Raw genomic sequence first — 26,139 nt, 5'->3', positions numbered from 1 at the left:
CTCCCCTTGTCATCTATACGTTTTCATGGACCGAATTTCGGCTTCTTCCCTTCTGTGTGAAAACACGTGCGAACCGACGCAACGCGACACTTGGAAAGAATCCGAGGCGCGCCTCGCGCCTCTCTATTTTTCTTTCAGCCTCGAAAATGACAAAATTAAGAGAACTCTAGCTTTTTTTATATGAATAAAGCTACTTTACCCTTCTCATTATGTCAAGTTCGTTTTACATTCATTTATGTATATTCGTCAATAAACCGAAATTGTATTCATATTCGTATTATGCCTCGCATATTTTTGACAGATGTCCGACGTATGAAACAGTCTTCGCTTGCGTTGCGTCGGCGGGAAGAAAGGTCCATATTGTTTCGACGTTTTCAGGTCGAGGGATCAATATATGATCTCTCTCTCTCTCTCTTCGAGAAACGAAATGCTCGAGCGCGTGAACAGGATCGGGGGTGTCGAACGTGTTTGACAGGGCGGGGTGAAGAGTGTCGAGGCCACATTCCGCCCTCTCGGGATCCTCTCTCGTATCCGCGGTAACTCCGCCACGAATCCATGGTGGTCGCCGGCGGACAAGTACACAGCCGTCAAACGATACGACATCTTAAGCCTCCGAGAACTCCGCAGGGGATCTCGTGGGAACGTGCGCGCTAGACACGAGGAAAGTGTATCCATGAACAACACCCTGGAAAATCATTGCGCCACGTCTCGCACGTTGTTTGTTTATTATTGTCACTCGCGTAAAAATATTCGCAACTTCTACTCGCACTTGTCACATCGTATTCGAGTTCTATCCTCGATGTTCGATTATTCAAAAAATCAATTGAATTTGATTATTCGATAGCTAGGAATTTTAGAAATTTTTTGTTAAACAATTCAATTTAATACAAAAACTGCGCATTCAAATTATCGACATATTTGAAAATACAGAGTATTTGCACGATATTAATTATTGTGGTAAAAAGGCGTGCTTACAAAGAGACGAAGTCTAATAAAAATTTGATAGAGTCGTCAAAGATACAAAATCTTATATATATATGCATCTTGCGACACATTGAAGCGTGAGAAATGACAGTCTATAAATTTTACTTAGCGAGTAGGTCGCTCGAGTATATAGTATTAGTCAGATCACGATGTAGATTATGTGATTAACTCTAATCTTGAAATAATATACAAGCAGCGGTGTGTAGGAGATTCTGTCGGTATACATTATCTTTATCGAAACGAGGAAGGCGAACGTATCCCTCAGTTAACATTTAAATACCTTCGCGGTAAACAGATGAAAATCCTCAAACTCTCTGGAATCGCGTGTTTTATTTAACTAAGAAATCCGAGAAAAAGCAAAATATAAAAGAATACAAATATTTTAATTTATGTAATTTACGTTGTCACGTCTATTTATTTTTCGAAAATTATAGTAATACTTAAATGTTAGCCGTAATCTTTAAATCGTTTAGAAATCATTATGTTCTTACTCATCAAGACGGCATCAACGATGTGGCGATAATGTTTTAACAACGTTTGTCTTTCTTTGGGCAGCGAACAGGTTGCTCACATTGCCCCATTGACAAATTCTTTTGAACACGTGGTTATTCCAGTATGCCCATTCCACAGGAAAACGCTTTTCATATACATATAATAGGAACACGTGTTTTGTGAATCACATGTGACTATCTAGTAATCGATCTGTCTAATGAAATCTACACGCCAATATCAAAAGCATTCTTGGGTCGTTTTCCGGATAAATTCAGTCCCGTTGAGCTGTGCATAAATTCGGAAATAAATTTCAAGAGACACTAGCATTTCCGCGATGCACAGCACAGCTATATACTTCGTCTCGTTCGAAATTGCACCGCATTTTGCGTCTTGCATAATCCCGTTGTCGACACGGCTCATCCGCTCTCGCATTTCGTCGGCCGGCGAATTAATCACAAATTCCGGCAGACGAGTCGCAATTTCGCGATTCGCATTCGCGTATTTATACGATACTCATGTCATACTCATGCAAGAAAACATTGCAATGAGCTCTAAACACAAACCGCTTATGTGTGAAACGCAAAGAAAGAAAAAATATAAATTATATAGAAAGAATGTTAAGACTCGTTTTAACAAATTGTATCTCGAGTTGTATTATTATGCGTTGTGGATTTAAACCAGTTTCTAAATATACCTCAAACATACCTTACGCTATAACCATTACGAATAAGATCATTTCCGCCGCCTTTAACATCGAGATCCGAACCTACCGAAATTACATCGGTTTCAATCTCCGCTACCAAAGCGATAAATAACAGTAATGATTGTATAAACATACATGATGCAGCAGTAGCGAACGCGTGACAAGTATCTGCACGCATGATCGCGCGACGGTGTCCAAAGCGAAATTGATTTATACGATGCGAAGTCGCGATATTCGTCAATATCAATATTCCACGGCGATTTTCACCACGTTCCCCTCCCCCCCCCCGTAGATATTTCTCTACGAATTTATAGTCGAGCTATAAATACAGAATGCCCCCGAGAGAAATCTGTCGGTCTTTGCAGAGAACACGATATTCGCACTCGATTTTTAATATAAAAAGTTATGTCAACGTAGTTGCGTAAATTCAGAACATAAATCGCAAAGCAGTTGCTATTATCAAATATTAAAGTTTTTCTTTGGTAAATTGGCATTAACACTTTTATACGATGTCACATCTTTGGACGCGTGCGTTTCCACGAGAATTTCAACAACTTCCGCGAGAAGAATTTTATTCTTATTTATTCTATCTGGAATTATATTATATTATTAAATGTTTAAAATAATATTAATCATATATAATATATATTTTTTATTTATAGATATTTATTTTTTTGAAAATTTTATGTTGTAATCGGACTATATATTTTATAAAGAGTTGCGTATTTCTCGGACTTTGTTACTTCCCAGAACTCATGCCGAAATTAATCTTGGCAATCAAAATGTTAACACAGAGGTATCAACACTTGAAAAAAAAAAATTTGACACCGTCAACAACTGTTTGGGGCACGTCCGTCAACAGCTTCGACGATTTCCTCAATTACGCCGCGCATTCGTAACTCGCAAACATGTAAATTAGTACTACAGAGAACGCACGTCCGCTAAAATATCGTACACGCCGACAAGTACGTCTTCCGTTGCCAAAAAAATGTTACGCGTGTATTTGCGCGCGTGTACACCGAAACGGTGCCGTGATAAACTGTACTGAGTTGTCTACCGAGATGTCATACCTTCGCTCGAGATAGGCGCGAGTGAAAACTTGACCCAACTTTCTACGAACCATCTTATTTTTATTTATTATTACGTCTTTCTATCTTGATAGCCACTTTTATTATCAATTTTAGAACTATTTAATTATTTTGAGATGAAAGAAGACAAACTAGTTCGAAGGAAGATTAATTAAAATTGGTATAATATTTAAAAAACGCATAACACACACAACCATAAAATATAAAATATAAAATATAATCGTGTTAGAAATCGTTGGTGAATAAGAATGCTAAAGTTTTTCTATTAAATTAAAAATTATTTTGGTTTAAACGAGTATTTTTTCGTACATAAAATCATTCAACTACTAGGGTCTTACCTTTTTGCACAACAGTCAAAGATAATTAATTTGAAATCTTTAGTATAAGTATACTTGAGTATATACTTAACACCGCCGAAAATATCGCACAAAAAGTCTCTTTTATTTCGTACGAACACGTGTGCCCCGCGCGCGGTATCGAGGTAGAATGACACACGCGTCTTCGTGGTTCGTAGCAGGCTCCGCGGCACTAAATCAGCCCGAGTTATGCGCCGACTAATTGTGAACTATGTCCCTCCTCTTTGCCGCTCCCGTGGAAACCAAATATAACTAAACGGAGCGAAACTAAACGACCGAGCCGATTAACTTTTTAGCCCGCCCCGCATGGCTTCGCACGCACACACGGACACGCGGACACGTACGTAAGGAGCACACATCGACGACGAAAGGAGCGTGGAAAGGAGCAGTGGAGAATCCGTCTTTGTCTTTTTATCGCGTCTACTTCGTCGGTGGATAAATAGTCGTTGATCGAGGGGCAGCTCGCCGCAGGGAGACATAACTTTTATTTGGGTGGGCGAGGTGACACGCGCGATTATTAATTGACCCATTCACGCGACATGTGCATTGCTATTATGAGAAATTGCAATCTAAAATTTCTAAAACGGTTGTGTTTCGTTGATAAACATAATTAAAAAATTTCTTGAGAGTGAAATTTATTTTTTATCTATTTGGCATAAAAGACAATGTTTTTTTTTACTGGATTATTCGATATTGCATTGCAACTAACGGTGCTATTAACGATAAAAGTCTATGCAACATTAATTGCCCAATCATTATTAACTTATCGTTAGCTATTTGTCTTGATTAAATCTGAAATGGCAGTATATCATTCGTTACGTCGCGATATCGTGCACGAATGACTTAGCGGAACTTAGCGAAAAGGAACCCTCCCATTTTAACGTGCGCGGCTGCAGCCAAGAATAAATAAGGATTACCGTGCGCCTAGACGACGTTGCAAGAGGGTGTGATGTGTTTTGCAGTCTGGGCACAGAGTGACTTCGGGGACGAAACCAACGGGGGTCTCGCGAGGCTCGACGCGGGTCACGGCGCTCACACCCCCGGTGGTAGCACGCCTAGTACACCGGGGGCGACCCCCACGACACCCTCCGGTGGATACTCCACCGGGCAGCCAAGGAACCGTACGAACGCAACTCACAGGCCAGATATTCGAAAAGGTACGTTTCGACCGTGCAAGAATAATATAAAAAATGTAATCTTTCTTCAATTTGTACATATTAAAATTCCATTGGGTGGAAAATCATAATTTAATTCCACCGTATTGAAGAGCGAGTGCGCTATCCGCGCGCATAAAAAAAATTTAATATTTTTCGTATCGGTTATTATTAGCACACGTCATTATCGTTACCAATTGTATTAAATTGTGTCAAATTTTATTAATTTAACACGCTTTTCTACAAACAATATAAAATATGTGACAGCTCGTATATATCCACAAGCACACGTAATTCAAAGTTCGACATTAGATTCGGTAACAGGAGAGGGGTACGTTATTTGCTCGAATCAAAATTTAGGTTCAAATTCAAAGAGGGAGAAGATATACCATTCGGACGCCATTTTCTATCGCGTTTACACGGAGTTCTGAAACGAATGCGCGGAATGGTGGATAGCGACGAGTGGGCGGAAAAGGTCGCTTACGTTTGTTTGCACGTTTGTTCGGCACTTAGCTGGACTGGAACACTCTCACCCGCGCCCCAAATCCCCGCAAATTGAAATATCTCCCGGAGTCTTATATTCCCGGTTAACAACAAACCTCCGCCGCGGATCTCACTTCGTCCGTTCTAATATCGGCGGTAGATAGAGTCGTCGGTTTACCGCGCATATGCCTCTCGCTAGAGTCCATCGTACTTTTGTGACAAGACGCGCGGTACTTGCGTAAATATGAGCGAATTTCACCTCGTTCAATAAAAATCAAACACATAAAAAAAACGGAATTTCTAAAGGCATCCGATTATCCAAAATTTCAAATAGATCAATAAATATTACTTTGTACCTAATATTTCACCTATGCGAAAGAACAATTCACAATACCAATTTAATACCAATTTAATATACCAATTTAATAAATAATTAAATTTATATTTCATCTCAAGTTAAAGTAATGGATCTATATATGAATATTGTATTAGATATGCATAAAAGAGATGCAAATAAATGTACATGAATGTATCGAGACGTTTAAAAAAATATGACAGACAAATATAACATTTTATAGATCCATTATAAGTTAACGCTGTTCAATTCTGGAATATGTAAGTTCAAGCGCGCGAATGTTATATACAAATTTAATCAATTAAAATTAGACCATTGATAATTTCGATATTTTTTAAATCAGGATTTTCAAATTTAATCAAGCTCCAGAATATTAAGATAGTTATGAAACATTATATAAGGAAGATTATTACTTATAGTTTTTACTATATATAATTTATCACTCACCTACACGATGCGCAGGAGTAGAGTTGTAACTGCATCTCGTAACACGCAACACTTGCTCGCGAGACACGGTCCTGACATTAATCACCACGTAACGCGCACATTACGTTAAACCGCGACGGGAGGATAATACTTAGGAAAAAAGTATTATCGCGCGAAACTACAATCCGTTCAACACTCACGCTGTCTCGTAAATAAGCACGACGGACGAATTTTCAACGGCGGAGGGTTTCAACAAATGAGCAATATGTACGAACGGCGAATTTATGCTACGCGCACAGTTGATCAAATAATTAATCCCGTACTAAAATATGAAAGTAATTACGATTCACACACACACTAATTCGCGTCGCGACACCAGTCGACTCGGAGTCGATCCGTTTCGTACTCACATCGTTTCATTCATTAACGATAAAAAAAATTTGTAAATGACCCTAGCATGATTCAATTTACAAAATTGAGTTAATAGTTCATTAAGATACGACGGATCGAAAATATATAATATAATCGAAATTCAATATTATAATTACACAAAAGCGCGTAATGCATCGCGAGATAGTATATTCAACTCTATATTAATAAGCGTTATATTAAAAAGAATTATTGCCCGCAAAAAAACATTACGACGAAACGATTGCTCTTATAACTCCTATCTATTTTGCTCTGGTTTGGCGAAATATGCGCACGTGCTTCGATAAGTAACCATCGTTTTACGTTTACAAGGTATTAATCGCGAGATTGAAACCGTGTACGCTAATAAACGTATTCCTATAACAATAAATAATGATCGCGTCTAGCGTCTTTCAGTACTCGTCGCGTTCGCATCTCCGAAAGTTTGCAACACAGCATACGGATTTCTGGTATCACTGCGTGCTCGACGCGAACCGACCGAACGTTATGATATACTTAATTTCACGCGCATTTACTACGGGGCGAAAGATGTTCCCCCGCGCGTAATTAACTCGCGTTCCGCGAAATCGAAACTCGAAATCCGCTATTGCGCTGCAGCGACGCGATAGAACGCGATACTTCGACGCCGTTTCCGAACGTCGCCATACGCGTTGATCACGATCGTACTACACGATTTACATATACATATACGCATCGAGACGATTGCCCATTGATTCCGGATACTCCGGACACTCGCGTACGCCGCGCAAAACTTCCTCTCGACAGGCAAAATGGAGCGAATGAGAAGCGCGGAGCAGGCGCGACACGACTTCGGACTCGCGCGGATATAACGCGACTGCGATGTCTTCTACGAAAGATTTGGAAAGATCGCGGGGAAGCGGGACGGGTCCGTTCCTTTCAGAAAAGCCGAGCGAAATAATCAAAAACAATAACCGCCGTCTATATCAAAAGCACAGCACTCCGAGCCGTTTATTTATACGCGAGATTTATTTTCGACAGATAAAAAGATGCGATCGTGCAAACTCACTCGCGTCTCGCGTGTCGTCGAACGAGAACACCTGAAATCCGCCATCCGCCATATGCAATGCTCCGAAGAGGAGAGTAAATTGCGTCGCGGCCACGCGGCCGCCTTCGGACTCGGAACGTCGCAAGACGCGTTAATCGCGGCCACCTGCACCATCAGAACACTCGAGACGATCGTCCGCGCTCGATTCGACACTCCCGACACTCGTTCGCACGCGAGATTCACATCCGGCGGATAAAGAGACGCGAAAAGCACGCGGCCGCCGCCCGCCGCTGCGCCGCTACGCGATCGGAATGAACATAGCCGCTAGCCGCGTTAATAAATATCGGAAGAAGAGGGGGGGGGGAGATGCTTCGTCAACCGTTCACGCCGCGAGCGGCGCGCCGCGCTTCGCCCCGCTCGATTCTTGAATTCGCGAGAGAAACGGTATGTACTTATACGCAAATTTTGTTCTTACAGAAACGTTGCAAGTTGATCGATTAAAAGCCACGCGATAGCCAACCGGCTTGCAACTTTTCTGTAAGAGCAGAATCATCGCATACGTTTCTCTTGGGAATAAATTCGAGAATCGACTGGTTTCCATACGCGAAAACGAGTAAACTCGTTTCCAAAGAATGAGTTATATATGTATACTGGGTCGAGAAAAATAACGCTTTTTAATACATTCAAAACGGATTAACTCATTTTTCCACAATGTTAAAACACCGCGTATGAATTTCGCGTTATAATCGCGCGAGAGCGGCATATCGACTCGCTGTTATTAGCCACGAATCACACGTTTCGCGTTTCTGCCCGTCGCACTCATCGCCGGGGCGAAAAACAGTTTCCGTTTATATATTATTTGTATTTCGTACTTTTCGTAGGAAGAAATTGAAGACGGAGCTTAAAAAGCGTCGCTCGCGAGCCGTCGGCCGTCGCTGTATTGCCGTATAATTGCTCGCCGAGTCGCCGAGCCAGCCGCGAGGTTGTTTACGTTTTTTAGGCTCGGGCCGCTCGGCTTTCTATTTCCTAGAAGACGCTCGACTCGACGCGGCGTACACTTCCCCCACTCCCCCACTCTTTCCAAAAATTTTTCCTATTGCCATAGACGCGAAGACGCGGTCAGTATTAGTGCGAATTCGAGACTGCGTGCGGCCTGCTCCGCGTTTTACGTGTTCTCTAAACTATCGATATATCGATCGTGAATCTTGCGTGTGAACGAGTGTCGGAATCTAGCGACGGGCGATCTTCTCGGTACATTGTGTGTGGAAATCCGTACGATCGACTATTAACATGTTTCTTAATGATCGTAAGCGACGTTAAATTAATTGATTTATCGCGTAGAATACAACGGATTTAACAAGTTGTCTCATTTAACCCAAGCGAATTGGCAAATTTATGTCTCTTTGCTCGCCGAGAGTGCGAGAACCTCGTATCGAAGTAATGTATCTTTAATCTATCGTCGTTGTGCGTATATCGGATTTTGAAAATTTCCGTTTCACGCGCAGATGAATTTGCGAGTCGCGAAGATTGCTCTCTTGATAAGCTCTCCCCGGGTTCGTTCCGAGACAATATACACTTTTTCCGTACGATTGACGTGTTTCTCCGCGTTCGCAAGTGGCGTCGAACTGCGTCGAATTAATTGATTTGTCTGGTTGATTGATTGATCTGGCTATTCGTATATATTATTCTATTATATTTTCAACACAAAGATGCTAGATAAATTATATTTAAATTAATAACAATTTCAGAGTGTAATACTAATTTAAGATATAATCAAAAATCTGAGTATTATTGTTAAATAAATAATTATTGCCCGTAAATATTAAATAAAATAATTTCTGATTCCTATCTGCTATATACTTCGATGTTTGCTTTAAAACTTTAAACGAATAAATTATGCGAGATATAATCCGTGTTTCGATAAATAATAATTGCTTATGTTTAACGATTTGTTAACCGTGGGATATCGGATATGATTAAATAAAAAATCGTAATTTTAATAAATCAAAGACATCATAGAAATATGGCAATTTACTTTGTATTAAAATCACATAATTTTGCTTTTCGTCTAATGTAAATTAATTTCTATTTTTTTATTAAAACGAACTTTATTTCTTTCTTCAAAATTAGACTTAACGTTAAGTTTAATCATTCTTTCTTAGTTAAAATTAATTATTCAAGTTTTTATCTAAAAAATGATTAAATAATTTATAATTTATAGATTGAAATATGTCATTAATAATCGAATTAATAATCTGTTAATTGTTACATGAATATAGTAACAATGTATAAGAAACTAAGAGATAAACTCAACTGAGCAGTAAAAATCAATATCACCTGAACTGTGAAAATTAATAACAGATATATAGCAAATTAATACGCAGTTATGGGCCGAAGTGCACAAACTTTACGCGAAATCGTCAGCAAACTAATAATTTATAATTTAAAAATTATTGTAACTTTGACTTATTTTCGTGTTAATATATTTTATTCTAATTAATCTGCAGACTACGCTATTCAAATTTGTACGGTATTTGCTTTAGAGATATCTCTTTATCATTTCTAAATGTATATCGGTTAATTACCTGAAAACGAAGATTACACTGTCAATATTTCTTCGATATTCTTCCGCGGAATTTAGAGATAATTTATGAGTCCTACATTTGAAACGCTATTGACGGTCTCGTCGAAGATATGATACCTTAACACTTTTCAGGTGTACGAACACCACCAGAAGTGAAACACGAATTGGGTGCTGGTGGTGTCGTTTCTCCTGGAGTGGTCGGAGTCAACGATACCGACGACAAGGATGGTAAGAAGAACAAGAGGCAAAGGCGGCAAAGGACGCACTTTACGCAGCATCAGCTTCAAAATCTGGAGATGACGTTTATGAGGAACCGGTATCCAGACATGTCAACCAGAGAAGAGATAGCTTGCTGTACGAATCTTACGGAAGCTCGAGTCAGGGTAAGAGAATTGATAACATTACCGCTTTACATTGAAGTTTAAATTTCATCGCGCGTTAGAATCATCATAAATAAGTATCTAATTATTCGAGATGCACTTGTATGAGAAATGCATCTCGAATAATAAAACAACGATTCGAATAGTGACTAAATGCAAACTTTTGCTTGTTATAATTAAGCCTCAAAGATTTCAGATTCATTTAATAACTCATTTTAGTAATTTAAGTTATTTAATGAAATAATAAAAATGATTATAGATATAATTAATAAATCGATAGGAAATAATAGAAATAATTCAGATTTAATTTTGTTTCAATAATTGATGTAATCAATTCTAATTCAGTCGATCGACTCGCGCGTGTGCCCGCGAAACATTAACGACTCGAGAATTGTTTTCTTAAGAATCCGCCTCGGAAAAACGAAAAATATAACAGCAACATTGGAACGACGCCTAAAAATTTGAGCTCGCGACGAATGAAGCGGTAACGGACGCTCACAATGGGTGCATTGAAGCATCGAGATATCGATTACAAAGGCAACAATCTGCTGACCACGGATGATAATCCCTTGCATTAGTCAAGCATACGGTTTTTACAAGATAAAGACGAAAATGATCAGATGTTTTAGACGTTAGTAAACGTTAATTAGTCAATGTTTCTATTTAAAACATTTTGCTAACAGTTTTTATACTTATTCCGTATATAAACCTATATTGAGAAAAAAAAAATATAATCAAACTATGAAATAAATATTATAAACTTGAAATTAATATCATACTATTATACACGTGGTAGCACTACTAAAGAAACATCATGCTTACACGTAATAAAATCTATGTATAACTAAGCTAAGAATTCTAAACTCTAATAGAAATTTATAATAAGGATTTCGTATGCAATCGCGTTTTGTCTGATTCAAAACGATTTTACTGCAACATTTTACCGCAACAACCCCAAACACGACAAGCGATTATGATATTTCTCCTCCGGTACTTTTCTAAAATTGTAAAAAAAGGCGATGAAATGACGTCGAAGAAACTAGACCGTTAGAAAGTTCGCAAATCCGTAAGCACTGTTATAAATCCTCCGCGACTTGATTCGCGAACAAACGACGGATCGCGCGCAGTCCAAGTCCGAGTGACTTCGAAACGGATCAAGCGAGCGGCCAGACATGCTCTTTGAAATCCCGGTGGCCAGCTTGCGTTTCATCGGGACGTTCCGGCGAGAGTGGTCGGCATCGCGAGACGGCAAAAGCGCGGAAGAAGTGTGCGTGAAAAAGGCACAGCGCAGAGGAGGAGGACACGGAGCGGGGGGAGGGAGGTGGAAGAGAGTGGGCAGATAGGAGGTCACATGGGGAAAGAGGTGAGAGTGCCGCGCGCAAGCCGCAGGGGAGGCTTTGCGCCGGTAAGCCCTGGTGGATTTATAGAACCACATATAGCGTGGTACGGTGTTCCCGCCACGGTGCTATACGCCATGTACCAAAACGCTGCAGATCCCCCGGCCGTCGCTCGTTCGCAAACTGTAACGCCATTATGGAGGCATTCTTCATTTTAAACCTGCCTTGGCGCGCGTTTACTTCAAGTGCGAAAGACATCCCTCTACGCGACCCTCATTAGCTCAGAGTTTAATTCGTATTCCGTTTGTCGTAACGGAAAATAATAGAACTGTACTCTAAAGAAGCCCACGCGTATTCAAGTTACATTATAGGAGCTTCCAGTAAAACGGAGGCTAACATTTTTTATAAAAGCCTAGCGAATTGTTTACAAATTGGAGAAACCTTGAAATTTTATATTCAAGTAGTATTTTACGAATTTTATCGCGCACTAACTTTAAAATTCGTTTCCTCAGCGCGTAACATAACGTCATAGAAATCCCTGGTGCCGGATAAAAGATCCGAAAACGTCATATTGAAGAGAAGAACGGAGAGAAAGGCAACGAAGAGTCGACGACGAGAGGAACTGGACGAGAGAGGCAGAGTGGAGAGAGAGAGAGAGAGAGAGAGAGAGAGAGAGAGAGAGAGAGAGAGAGAGAGAGAGAGAGAGAGAAGGGAAACAACGAGAGAGAGAGGTCGAGCGCGAAGCCGGGTACAGTTATCTGCAAAGAGGCAGGCGTATGTTTCGGTCGGTGGCAGCAGAGCGCGGCTGTCCGAGATAATCCGCCGGTGATTAAGACCATAAATCCATCGGCGGATTAGTATGGTTGCACCGCACGCCTCGCGGCGGCGCTCTGGCTGGTGCACGAGAGTCGCTCTGTGCTCCAGTCTCCAGTGGCAGTGCGCTGCCTCTGTCTTTCTTTCTCTATTCCCTATGTCTCTCCTTCTCACTCGCTCTCTTTCTGTTCTCTATCCAATTCCCACTCTTTCCCCCCCCTCTCTCTCTCTCTCTCTCTCTCGCTTACTCTGGCGCGCAATCATCCACCCTCCTGGACCCCTGATTGCGGCGCAACCGACACACATCCAGTGTCTGTATATCTCAGCCTGATTCGGAGGGCGAAGGGGTTGCGCGAACGAGAGGGATCGGGAGAAAGGGGAGGGGGAGAGACAGAGAGAATGAGAGCGGGAGAGAGGAGCTTACACACCATGGGAATGGGAAATGGGACGCCGCGGAATATAGGTGGACACTAACCGGTATGAGAGTGAGGATTACCGAGTGTCATCCGTATTCGGCCGGGTTAGCGGCTGTCAGCGGCCAATGCTATCGCTATATATCAATTATTACCTTTAGCCTCGCCGCACAACGCTCGGCTGCATTCCGGTACACACACTCTGTTACACCGCGAATGCATCGCCCGCCTACCCGCCGTATCTCGTTCGCATCACACGGACCGATTTGCATCGCGACACATCGTATGCAAACGCGCCGCGCGACCGCGCCTCTCGCACATCTCCGATTCAACCCGCGCTTCCACAGTTACGCGGATTTAACGTCGAATCCGTGGCAGTTGCTGGTTGCCTGGCTTCACCGTTCTGATGGCATCGCCAGCTCGTAAGTTCTGGTGAACGCAAAAAGTACTGCGTTGTCTTGGGCTTTCGGTGCGAAGCAACGATTAACGGAGAAATAGATGGTAGTAGTGTTCATATGTACAGTGGGTGAATCGTAGCAATAATACTTGTAGAATAAATATAACGAGTTGTGCTATTAATGTAGTAACGTTAAAGTTGGTATAACGAATGGATAATAATGACACTCACGTAATGAATGATTTTATAAATAGCTCTTTCATGTACCAAGCGATATAGTTTATATGTGTACACATTAGATAAACCAAATTAAATTAAGCATAATTATAATAAAAATTTCGTGATTCAAAAAATCTCTTTTTCATATGAAGAATTTAGAATAAAAAGATAAAATAAATCTAGATTTATATATATATGATATATGATTACTTTAACAATAAGATTTCACTTTAGATGTGTCACTGTATGTTTAAAGAAAAAACTGGATATAAATACTCTAAAAGCGTCAGCTACCTAAGCATCTAGTGCTTATTCGTAGGTGGTAAACATATGTTTAACATGATATACGATAAATTAACGGTCAGATTCAATTTAACGTTAGGCGTCATAAGTTTTTATCCCGCAAAAGGCTCCCTTCAGCTCCAGCTTCGGCTTTAGAGCGGGTCGAAGCAGAGATACGATCGGCTTTACGGTAATGTCCGAGAGTGGCCGTTTTCAAGTTAATATCACGTTGAACGAGATGAAAAATGGCAAAGGGCGAATTGCGCGTACTCTGCAAGCGAATCAGGATTCGACTCGGCGGCAGTTAATCTTCTATCGGGTATTGTATTTTTGGTACAAAGCATTGCAATGCGTTCCGCAATTTTGTCGCAAAACGCTGGAGTTTTTAAATATTTTTTAAAAATTCAGTACTTTGATCGAGTGTAGTAAAATATTTATATCAAGTGAATATTAATCGTAAACAAATCTGGGAAAATAACACAAGTTTGCAAATAAAATAATTGTTTTATTATTTTGAACCAGACAAGATATTTTTTTATAGATTTTTCAAGATAAAAACGATGCTGCAAGCCATTTCACCAATATATCAGGTTTTCGAGATAATTGAAGTTTAATGCATTAAAAATGACTTTTTTGTGATATTTAAAATTCTTTTGTAAGAACAGTGAACAGTTATCTTGAAATTCTTATCAAAAGTCATGAATATATTGTCTATTCCCTGTAAAATGTTTTTATTTTCGTATCTTACTTTTCAGCCATGGTATTTATGCATTAAGCTTTAATTATCTCGAAAACTTGACGTGCTGGTGAAATTTTAACTTATGTGGCATCGTTTTCAGCATTCAATAATTTATGAGAAACACCTTGTCTGCTTTAAAATAATTTTTTGTTGTAAAATTGTGTAATTTTAAATATGTTCATAGTAATATATTAGATATTTATTTTGTCATTTGGTATGTCAAAATTTTGCAAACCGGAACAATCTTACGTGCATGCATCAATTTTTCCTGGTAATCTTACGCAGTTGATATTTTTAATCTCGCAAGACCAGGGTCAAAGTCGGGGACTGCACAGATTTTCGGATAATGAATTGAAATCAATTAATCATTCTTCCGGTGCTGGTGATTTATCGCGATAAGAAATGTTTTCTAGGTTTTAACGGTCAGTGATCTTGGATTCGCAGAAGGTTTATTCGATAGATATGTACGTCGCAAAATAAAATCGTTACGCTTGGTTGTTCATGAACGCTATAGCGAAGTAAAAAGTACGCGATGAGACATAAATTTATTCGAAGGAAAATAAGATAAATGCATTAAGGAATAAAAATGTATGTTCGTTAATAAAATATAACGCGGACATCTCTTTTTTCACACAATAAAATTAACGATTTAAAATTTAGAAATTAATCAATACATAAAAACTAAGTGAAAATCTAAAGTAATAATGGAAATAAAATATTATTTGCATGATAATTATATGTGTCTCTCCTAAGTTATTATTTATTGATGCATCCGTTGACAATTCGTTCACTTGAACGAAAGAAAACAAGGAGAATGGACTGCGTAATCCTGGCACGCTTCATGATAAATTCGTACGGGCACTCTTATGCCGATATCGCGGAAGAGTCGCGACCTAACGGAGTCGGATGTAGCTAAACGAATAAAAAAAAAGAAGGAACGGAAAAAAAAGTGTATTTAACTGGAAACGAATCGACGGTGAACGCGGGCAATGAGCCGTAACTATTTATAAATTACAAAGAAATGGAGAAGCCTCGAGAGCTAGTAGGACGGGGACGGCGGCATTAAAAATCACGTGTTCCGCTTGAGCTCATAATCTCGTATAATCTTTTGCAAAGTTGTTAATACTCGCGGCTTACGGGTGTTAATTTAATATCCATACAGGTACGCCGACATTGAATATCCGAATCCCACCGGCTGTGCAGCTGTTACGGTCCACCAGCACAACGATAAAAAAATCCATAAAACTACTCACTCTGTGGGAGAGATAGAGAGAGAGAGAAAGAGAAAGCCCAGCTTCCCATTCCGCGTCGTGCGCGTCGGTTCGTACGCCGTTTGTATCGTTCAGCGCCGCCCTCCGCGACACTTTAACACGAACGATTTCTCGTTTCCGTCGGCTGTATCCTTCCGATCTGCGTGGATACTGCAAAGCACAATAAAACACAAGACTGAAACATAAGTAGTCCAAATAGGAAAACTTTCAACATAAATTCCTACTCAACTTCTTGATTCTCAGTTTTCAACTCTGAAACTGTCAGTTCTCAAAAACACTTTTTGGGCTCATTGCTTACTCTCATAGTTATCGATATATATATATAAGATTGTATTATAATAAATAAATTAATATTTCTCAATTTGATTTGAGTACACCGATATATTGGGGTTAAAATGATCGACATAAAAGAGAAATATCAAGAGAGAGAATATCCACATATATAAAATTCCTTTCCTCTCCAGACTGAGGAACAACATCAACTATTCCGATCTTAAAAGTTGTTGATATACGCGTAAACGGGGTTCGTTGTCGCAAACGTGACGAATTTTATTCGTATCCACTCCTGATGGCCGATGGTTTGCCGTGTTTGCTGCGTGCAGTTCACCGATCCTACCCTCGAACATATACGCGTTCGCACCGACCATCACGTATGCACGGTAGCGTATGCAACGATACAAACGCAGCCGTGTCCCGTTTCCCCTGTGTCGGACGTGGCCATTCTCACTGATCCATCTCGGCGTTATAGCGAGATTTATGGAGACGCCACTGTTGGAACCTGAGACTGTGGCCGGGTGTGGAGGACATGGGAAGAGGTAAGGAAGAGGACGCGAAGAGAAGGAGCAACGACCAGAAGACGGAGAGTGTATTTCGCGTGCGGGAACGTGTGTAGGCATGTACATGTGGAGCCGCAGAAAAAAAGAGAAAGATCTGTTCAGGACAAGAGAGGGAAAAAAGAGGATCAAAGCTGAGATAGAAAGAAATATTGTACGGAGGAAGCGAGAGAAGAAACGAGAAGAGAGAAGGGTGAAAGGGAAGGAGAATCATCCTGGCGGCCATGATGGTCGCGGTAAGCGAGTCTGCCATAAGCGAGCAGCTGTCTTCTTCGTGTACCGAAAGTTTATTTATTTTCTCGGAGAAAATGAAGCACTTAAAAATTATTAGGATGTTTGGCATAACTATGAGTGGGATTAATTGGTTCTGAGGGAATGGCAGGGCGCTCAAGAATATCGACAGAAATTAGTAGCCCCGTGAACTTTTCCCTCGGCTCCGGGCAAGACACGGCGCTCGAGCGAGAGAAAGCGGATGTTGTTATAAATCGCGGACGGTGTCGCGAGAGCTTTCGCAAAGAGATGTAGGAGTAGTTCAAAGTTACGAGTGGCGAACCGCTTATTCCCGACAGACAAAGGTTTCCACCTTCGCGCCACCGTCAAATCCCCGCGAAGCCCCGGATATCCGGCGGTATACTTCACGGAATTTACTTTTAACGAAGTGGTGTCGCGCCGCCGCCGTCGTGTTTTCGGCGCGTAACTACCGACGTCATCGCACCTGTTTGTTCACCGCGGTAATTGCTTGCGCTTTTCGTTACGACAATCATGATTTTTGTAACCTGACGCAGCACATTTAAGTCAGATAATGATGGAATAGAGGCTATTTGAATAGCAACGATAATGCGAGCAATGTTAATAATGAATATTCAATAACGTCGATGATGTATACGATATAATATATGACGCGTAATGTTAAATTTTGGAAAGTAAATGTAAAAAATAAACTTTCGGAATTGACATATTAAACGTATTAAAAATTTCATGATATATACTTTTATTAAATATTAAATAGCTATGCGTCATTAATCAAAGGATAAAGCAGGATTATAATTCTTAATTTTCCAATGCATATTTTTGACTAAATATTCCAGTACATATGTACAACTTATTTCGTACAATTCATACAGTTACAAAATTTTCTAGTAGGTAATATTTAGAAATTATTATTTGTAAGATAAAAATTTCCAATTAACTGTAAAACCGCCGATAATGCGAAAACTTGGAAATTCCTGCAAAGATTTGAAAAAAAAAAAAACAAACATTCAACAAAGAGAAGAAAGAGATAAAACACGGGTTAAAACTAATTCACAGTACAATAAAAGTGGAGAAGAGAAATGGGAAACATCGAGATAACGTTCACGAGACAAACGAGAAAGGCGCGTCGAATTATGGATAGGCGAAAGGAACAACGAACGAGACGTAGAGAGAGAATGAGAAAGCGAGTCTGCGGCGTAAAATCCTCGCGAAGCCCTCGGATATCCGTCGGCTCCTTCACGGAATTTATTTTTAATGAAGTGGCGCTTTCGCACGCGCGCTGGTCCTCGCAAGATTTTCGGGAAACTTGCCACGAATCCTCAACGGCAACGTTCCTCCTCGAACTATTCTCTGTCCCTTTCCTTCTAATAAGAAGACACGGGGGAGCAAAACAAGGGTGGTAAAGCAAGGTTAAGAAAGAGGATCGACCGAGGAACACAACGGTGAACGTAAGGGTAGCCTCCATGCTTTTCCACTTTTTCGGGAAGTCCCTTTTCCAGGAACACAAGACAACGCGCGTGCATGGCCAGGATAGTTTCGCGAGTTTCGAGAGGTCGTAGGTGTGCGATACGTCGGGAAACGGAGTCGGAGGGATGGTGGATAATATAATGATGGCGTCGGCTGGGCGAGGAGGGGCGGGGCTACGAGGGGATCAATATTATCCTCCTCCACCTCCACCTCCGTTTCCTCGTCTATGCGTCTCTCTTTCGCTCTCACTCTCTCTTTCACTCTCTGTCTCTCCCTGTCTCTCTACACCCACGACTAACCTTCCCTCAGACTCCCCCTCGAGTTTCCCCTCCGGCGCGGCCACCATCGCCATCTCCACCCTACGAATGTCAGGTTTCTCTCCCTTCTACCGTCTCTCTACAGCCTCCTCCTTTAGCTCGTCCTTCGGTTTCTCTCTCCTTCCTCCTTCATCTTGTAAAGGATGCGAACTCGTACGAATTCACGCGAACGTTTCGCACGGAATGAACGAGATCGTTAATCTAGACGTATAAAAACGTAAAGAAATTGCACGCTAGGTCGAGAGATTTATATTTTTGGTGTTTACGTGTCGCAAATGGTACTTAAAAATTTCTTACACGTTATAACATGCTAATGTGGAGTGAAAGAATGTTATATAGGCTCTAATTATAATTTGTACTCGAATATAATTTATTATCGATAAGGCTTGTCAATCCAGATTTATGCGTATATGTATAGATTTGTGGCGAATGCGGCCATTTGCTTTCGACTCTGACAGTCTCGATATTCACCATAATTTTTGTTCTAAAATATACGATATATACATGAAGGCTATTCTAAGGCTACTGATCTATTTGACAAAAAATATTTTACAGAAAGAGACGGGAAGTAGCTATTTATTTTATATAAGTCGAAAGGTGAACAATAGATATAAATTGGTATTTTAAAAGTTAATTTTATCAATAAACAGCAATTTCAAGCTTCGAGAATTTAATTGTAAATTTATTGCGGGCGTATTTGTAAACAACGATATAATTTGGTGCTATAAAACGATGCCTCGGTCCGATAGGATATCGTTTGAAAACCGTTCCGCTTAAATAGGCCTTACTCAAGAGCCGGGCTCCGGTAAGACTCTCGGCTGTAAGACTCTCTTGACCGAGGAACTAACGGCGCAGCGTGGCGCGCAACTTCTGAGCGCAATGGAACAAATCGCGGTTACCCAGAAAGCCCGGAGCCCGATGTTAAGTCACGGGATTACCGCGGACGGGCCGGTGCGGTGTTCGAGGGTGTCTATGTAGCACGTAGACGTATGTGCGGCGCGGAAGACGACTGTAGGGAAGAGCGACGCCGACGATGGAATGGGACAGGACAGGAGGGGCCGTAGGGGGTGTGATTGATGAGGCATCCCCGGTCACGGTCTCATTACATTTATATAAGCTTTCGTAGATTGAGCCGAACGTGCGCGCGACCGGGAGGAAGAAAGAGAGCGAATGGAGGCTTACACGGTGGCGAGGGGTCGTGATTTGATGAGATTTTATTGCCCGAATGATGTGACGCGACCATTGTTCTCCGAGTTGGTTGCCAGGCGGAAAACAATGGATTCGATTTATCGCGTCAACTGGACTACCCCCGAAATCGTACACGTCAACGTTTCCAACGTCATTGAGAATCGGTCCGACGCACTTTAATGACATATAATTTTTAGCTCATTAAAAATTACCAATGCGACTGCGGCAAACGCGCAGCTTTGCGTGAAAACAGATTTTATGTATCGCAGCTCGTTGCGTCAATATTTTGTGGATATTCGTCAAATTGGATTGGAAATAGCTATTAATGAGATTAACATAATATACCGATTAATTATGTCATAAATTATTATTGGAATGCGATATACGCGTTGTTTATATATTTATGTCACAAACGCGATTCCTCTCACGATTCGCAGATCATTTGGTCAATAGCTGATGGAATCCAGTCAGAACGATAGAGTTTTCACTCGAGTTTCGAGCGTACGTTTCGTCGACGAGTTTATGAATCAGCAGCATTAAGATTCTCCTGGTCATTCCAGATGGCTTCAGTCGAGATTTCGCGACGCTGTTAAACTTTATGGGCGCGGCATCTTGTGTGTACACGGTGCGCCTTTGCGCGAGAGAGTTTATTGATTCTCGAGTCGCGGCATCTTTCGCCCGCCGTACCATTCTGTCCTATCGAATTTACTCCCTCCTGGCTTATCGTCGTCGCCCGTAGTGTCGTGGCTACCGGGCCGCTTCGTAAAATTCAATGATGTTTCTCGTGCGGCTTACCGATATGCGGAAAAAATACGCATCTATATACGTAAATCTTCCGCGAGGATATGATCAAAGATTAACCATTCTTTATCGGCAAAAAAAACGATAATAACATATTGATATCGTATACTAACTGTGATATTAATGACAACAGGAATATATAATATCTATAATAAAAACAATTGTTTCTTATAAAGAAAATCGTTATAAAGTTATGTAAGTTAATGAGCAAGAATTTATTAAAAAATTCCAACTATGTTTTATATATCTATCCGCCGTTATTGTCTCATTAAGATTATTCCGTTCGGTTATACAATGAAAATTACTAGCAAATTTGGACTGTTACGCGACGTTTCGAGAATAATCGTCGAGAGGAAGGAACATTATTCTTCATTAGCTAGTCTTCCGCCCCCACTTTCAATGACCCGTCGCGCCTCTTAGCGTTTCCACGGCGTGATCGTAAGGCCATCCATCTTACGGAGTATTCCGCCGACCTCCTTCAACATTGCTTCGCTTAGTATCCTTCCCTCCTTTCTTCCTATCTTGCTCTCCCTCGGCTACCCTCTCCTCGTCGAATACTTACGCCACGACCCTTCGTATTTCGCATTTTCCCGCCCCCTTGCCTTACAGTTACGCGAGAGCGACGTGTATCTGAGCGCAACCACCCGTATAATTGTTCGGGGGTGAGCAGGGACGCAGGCGGGCGTCGTCAAGAAAGAGAGACGACATAATCGAAGGACGTCGGGTAGGTAGGTAGGTAGGTTTGAAGGGCGAGAGAGCGAAGGGCCGCCTTGAATTAACGCCGTCATATTTCAGGATGGAGGAGCTCGCCGGGGTTTTCTTGCTATTTGTCTCGAGATTCACCTACCGTCTACCACGGAGCGGAACCGCCGCCCGTTGCTTTCTTCGTTGCGTTCGTGACTAATAACCTGTGTTGTGCGAACGCTCGCGAAATCTGGCGAAACACTACACGCATCGTTGTGCTACACGCTTCCCTCCTTTTCTCAATATACGAGCTATACATATACGTTAAAAACGAAATCTGTAGGGTATATATAGCATTTGTATGTCATAAAAGAATCACAGGGTCTCTTTTTTAAAATGCTGGTTATTCTAAAAATAGAAATAGGGAATATCGAAGAAAAGATAACCGATATTCTTTTATTAAAAATTTCTCAAATAATATTCTATATATGTATTGTAGTTAATAGACACATTTTTCTCGCAACGCTCCGTTTGTCTGTTTCTAGGTCTGGTTCAAGAATAGGCGGGCGAAATGGCGGAAGAAGGAGCGTAACGCGATGAACGCCGTCGCGCAGGCCGCGGTGGATTTCAAGTCGGGCTTCAGTACAGCCAACCTGAACGGCTTTATCGCCCAACCGTTCCCGGACCCCGACACCCTCTACAGCTCGTATAGCACGTACAACAATTGGGCCAAAGTGCCGTCGCCTTTGAGCGGCAAGAGTTTTCCCTGGATGAATACTCTGGGCTCAGTCGTGCCTGCAGCATCGCATCATCACCATCACGCTCAGGTCAGCCCAGTGAATCCCTTTAACGCCGCAGCGACGTCGGTCGCGGGCAGCCACGTGAGCGGCATGTCGGTTTCGGTCGGCCAGGCGGCCACGTCCATGTTACCGGGCATGGGTTCCGGTCTCGGTGTCGCGAGCTCGCCGGTCGCCGCGTCCGGCGCGGCGTGTCCGTACGCGGCGCCGGCGGCGCCGCATCATCCATATGGACCGCCGGTCTATACGCCCCACCATCGATCGCCCGAATCCTGCACGGTGATGACATCGAGTAGCATCGCTTCGCTACGAATGAAAGCGAAACAGCACAGCAGCGGTTACGGCGGCAGTGGCGGTGGTTCTTTCGCAGGCGGTACCACGGGCGGTACCACGGCCGGAAGTATAAGTCCCGTAAGCTCAAGAGCGTCCTCCGTTGGCGGCGGCGGCGGCGGCGGCAGTTTGAGCGCCTGTCAGTACGCGTTGACAACAGCGTCCGGAGCGAACCCTCATTCCCCGGGTGGTCCCGAGGCGCACGCCACCGCCAGGGCCCAGGTCTGAGGCGAAGCGGGGGCTACGTCTAGCCCCCATCGTCACAACGTAGCGAATCCGAATTCCGGGAGTTCCCTCAGTGGCGGCGGTAATCAAGTGGTACCGCCATCTGCCGCTGCGGCGGCCACGGTGTCAGGTCAGCCGAGCGACAATCAGCTCAGATCGCAAGAGTGACCCAGGCCTAGGTCCGCCGCCTCGCCGACGTTATCGTCGACGCCCTCGTCGACGACCTCGCATCCGCATTATCTCATGTACGACGAGGACGGGGCCGCGGCGGACCAAAAAATGGAAGTGGACGAGCGAGGTGTTATCGAGACGAGTAACATGGTGAATCCCGAACAGGTTGTAGCTGCCACCGCCGGTGGTATTGGCGTGGGAGTTGGTATCGGTGTAGGGGGACCGGGTACGGCCACTGGAAGTGGTACCGGACTGACTGGTTACTGGCAACATGCGACTACCGCTACCGGCTATTGGCCATCGTTATTCGACTGTTGGACGACGCCGCCGATCGCGTCCGGTTCGCAGACGCTGTCTCTGCCGCGGGATGACGATTGAGGCCAGTAGAATTTTATTGACCACTCACGTTGGCGTTGTCCTAATTCCCCCAATTTATCGCGATATCTCGTTTCGTTTCATTAAATATCAAATGTTTTGATATCTAAGCGAATATAGCGGAGATACCAGATTTATATGGATGTCTCTGCCGAGAACCACACGAAAATAATTTAGTTGTCGTAAATTAAAAAATATATGTAACCAAAACGGCTTCTTCACATGCCTTTATAGAATTTATAAAGGTACAAAATTATTTACATTGTGTTAATCAGTAATCGATTGCAATTGAACATGTAATGCAAATTTTGAATTTCACTGACAACTAATAATCTTCGATTTTGGGATCTTCGCGAAAATTGAGGGTAAGGAAAAAGGGTAAAGAATTAGTGTCTATCACGATGAAAGAATTGACAGAACTTACAGTTGAAAATATTTGATTACATATTGTAAATAACGATTATGCGAACAATTGACTACGTCGGGCACGATCGGCAAACTATAAGTTCAGTGAGTTCGGTGAAATCGCATTTATTCCTCGAGACAGATAACAGTTAATGGAGTACAAAAGTTAAACTTTCGCCGCGATAAAAAGTATGTTTAATCTCCCCACCCCTTATTTTCCTTTTAGGAATTTTATTTTGACAAATATATTCATTTGTTCGAATACGATGCTAAATATGCATCGCGATAACAAAATAATATTATTTCGCTGAAAAAAACGAGAAGCATATTTCTTCGTGTGATGTAAATGCGCTAATTGTGTACGAAGCATGTTTTATTTAATAATTTTTTTTTTCGATACGATATAAAATGTGGGGTGGGGTTAATTTCTAAGAACGACGGCGCTAATAAAGATCCCATGCGGATCACGTACTCACTATTCTGTAGATATATGTATAGTAGAACGCCGGCTCCTTTACGCCGAGCGTAACTGTATACCAAAAAATTGTTACATTGTAATGACGATAATAACGATTATTCAGCAGAATATTAAAATATTATAGGCTATAAGTAAGCGGATTTATGCGTTGTACAGTGTATGGAACAAAGAGCATTCGATTAGGCGTACGTTATAAATCTGAATTAGTATTGTCGAATAATTACTAAAACAATATTCACAGTATCCTCGCGCGGCGCGTACAATTGGATTTTTCAAGTCCGTCGATTTCTCTTCCTCTTCCTCTCTTATCGTTCCAACGACGGTGTTTATCTTATACGTATATACCCTTGATTGTGTAACTAGAGAGGCGTTAACATAACCAACGAAAATGTCCTATTTTTATAAGTAGCTTATTATTTGATAGACCACGCGTTGTGAGAAAACAAAACCAAAGTTAAACCCAAAAAATATCACGTATGTATAGTAATTATGCCGCGCGTCGAGGCCACGGAGATAATTGTATAAATTATTACGCATAACGGGGGAGTGTGGTGGTATGTCGGGGAGATTTTGACGGGGTGAAACGCGACGATGAGACACGAGGCGAACCGATCGACTTCGGAAGTCGACAGCGAGCGGCCGATATCGCCATAGAGCTCGAAGGCATAGTCATGTAAGATAGGCGTATAAGAAACGACCGCTATTTTGTATGAATCCCAATGTCGTACAAATGTTCGTCGTAATCACATATCCCAGTCCCTGCGGTGAGTGATTCGTAACGTCACGCAGAATGTTCTTCATTCCCGTTTGTCACCTCACTCGCTACGTGTAAACGTTCCTACTGGGCGATATTGAGCGCCGTAAAAGGCCCCGTTTGTAATCTAGTCACAATAAAAACCAATTCTATTCTAAAGCAACGCCTCGGAAACTATATCCCCTACCCGCGCGAGAGTTCGCCGATAAGATTACGATTTTTATTCCGTGTGTCGACTCTTTTATAAACTATAGCTATTTCTTGATTATTTTAAGATCGGTCTCTTTACATTTAGTGAATGTCTCATAAAGTTAGATAAAAATTGTTATGTTCGCATCGAAGGTCAAAGCAGAGGTATGGAAATATATTTCTCTAATGCTTCGCGTGTTGTCATATTACGGAATAGGAGGCTTCATTTCAAATGGGGAGATGTTGGGCAATGAATGCCGATACATGATCGTGCTATTTATAGGTAGTTAGTTATGCGCCCCTCGGACATTGAGGGAGCATCGATAACCTACGCGGAGTTCACATGCATGCCGAGCGTGTAACGTATTGCATTACGGTGGTCGGGACGTGGCGATAAATTATGCACCCTCGGCTGGCACGCGAGCAGGGTCGATCGTACGCTGGCTCCCAACCACCCTCGTGTGCTAAACTAAACTAAACGTATATTACAATGATCGTGGCGCCGTTAATGGCGTAGCAGTTATAAGATGTTGCACAACCCGTATGTTTCCCTATTATGTGCTATATCGCGTACGACAGTCGCACATTAAGAAACCCGCCGGCTTTATTACGATCCAATGAATAGTAACAAAAATTTATGCGTTAATTATATTAATTAAATTGATTACATTTAATATATATATAATTTATATTATTGCCACAATATAGTAGATATATATGGTCTTACTTATTGTCGTCAGTTTTATAGTGTTTTATAGTTATATACGTATATAATTAAAATACGTTATCGGTATTTTTTCAAGATCTCGGCAAGATCTCATCGCGCTGCTTAAAATTCCTCTTAATTGTATAAGTCCAATGTACAAAGAGCGTTTTATCTCTCCGCCAATTTATCTTCTTCCGTAATCTTATCACTCGTGTACGGCGCACGACACTTTCCTCAAAAATCTCCGAGCGTACTC

General features: G+C 41.7%; 3 protein-coding genes across 4 annotated transcripts in view; 2 read left to right on the top strand and 1 right to left on the bottom strand.

Moving 5' to 3' along the window:
* The window catches only part of Lolal (longitudinals lacking protein-like), a 146,960-nt gene extending 140,807 nt beyond the window's left edge, over positions 1-6,153 (bottom strand). The window contains exon 1 of the mRNA XM_077417579.1: positions 6,063-6,153. The gene's annotated coding sequence lies outside the window, so the exon portion shown is untranslated. The remainder of the gene's footprint in view (positions 1-6,062) is intronic.
* Ptx1 (pituitary homeobox homolog Ptx1) overlaps positions 1-22,811 on the top strand; it is a 32,160-nt gene extending 9,349 nt beyond the window's left edge. The window contains exons 2-4 of one of the 2 annotated variants that reach the window (XM_077417569.1): positions 4,586-4,780; positions 10,211-10,443; positions 21,999-22,811. In XM_077417569.1, coding sequence (XP_077273695.1) covers positions 4,586-4,780; positions 10,211-10,443; positions 21,999-22,808 — 1,238 coding nt within the window. In that variant the 3' untranslated portion in view covers positions 22,809-22,811. Of the gene's footprint in view, positions 1-4,585; positions 4,781-10,192; positions 10,444-21,998 lie in introns of both variants that reach the window. The other variant, XM_077417568.1, reaches the window with a different exon arrangement.
* A 233-nt stretch (positions 22,812-23,044) lies between these two features.
* On the top strand, positions 23,045-25,796 carry LOC143903719 (uncharacterized). Its single transcript, XM_077417580.1, has one exon. It carries the CDS (start codon positions 23,049-23,051, stop codon positions 23,352-23,354), a length of 306 nt encoding a protein of 101 aa, XP_077273706.1. The 5' UTR covers positions 23,045-23,048; the 3' UTR covers positions 23,355-25,796.
* Positions 25,797-26,139: the final 343 nt, after the last annotated feature.

The sequence above is a fragment of the Temnothorax americanus genome, unplaced genomic scaffold (genome assembly GCF_048541705.1).
Source record: "Temnothorax americanus isolate GAGA-0224 unplaced genomic scaffold, ASM4854170v1 Scaffold5, whole genome shotgun sequence".
In the NCBI taxonomy this organism is placed as follows: Eukaryota; Metazoa; Arthropoda; class Insecta; order Hymenoptera; family Formicidae; genus Temnothorax; species Temnothorax americanus.
The sequence above is the reverse complement of the archived record's forward strand: the minus strand, read 5'-3'. Positions and strand labels throughout refer to the sequence as shown.

What these genes read in the sequence shown, in the direction of transcription:
- LOC143903719 (XM_077417580.1), top strand. Translation starts at nt 23,049, where the DNA reads ATGTACGACGAGGACGGGGCCGCGGCGGACCAAAAAATGGAAGTGGAC.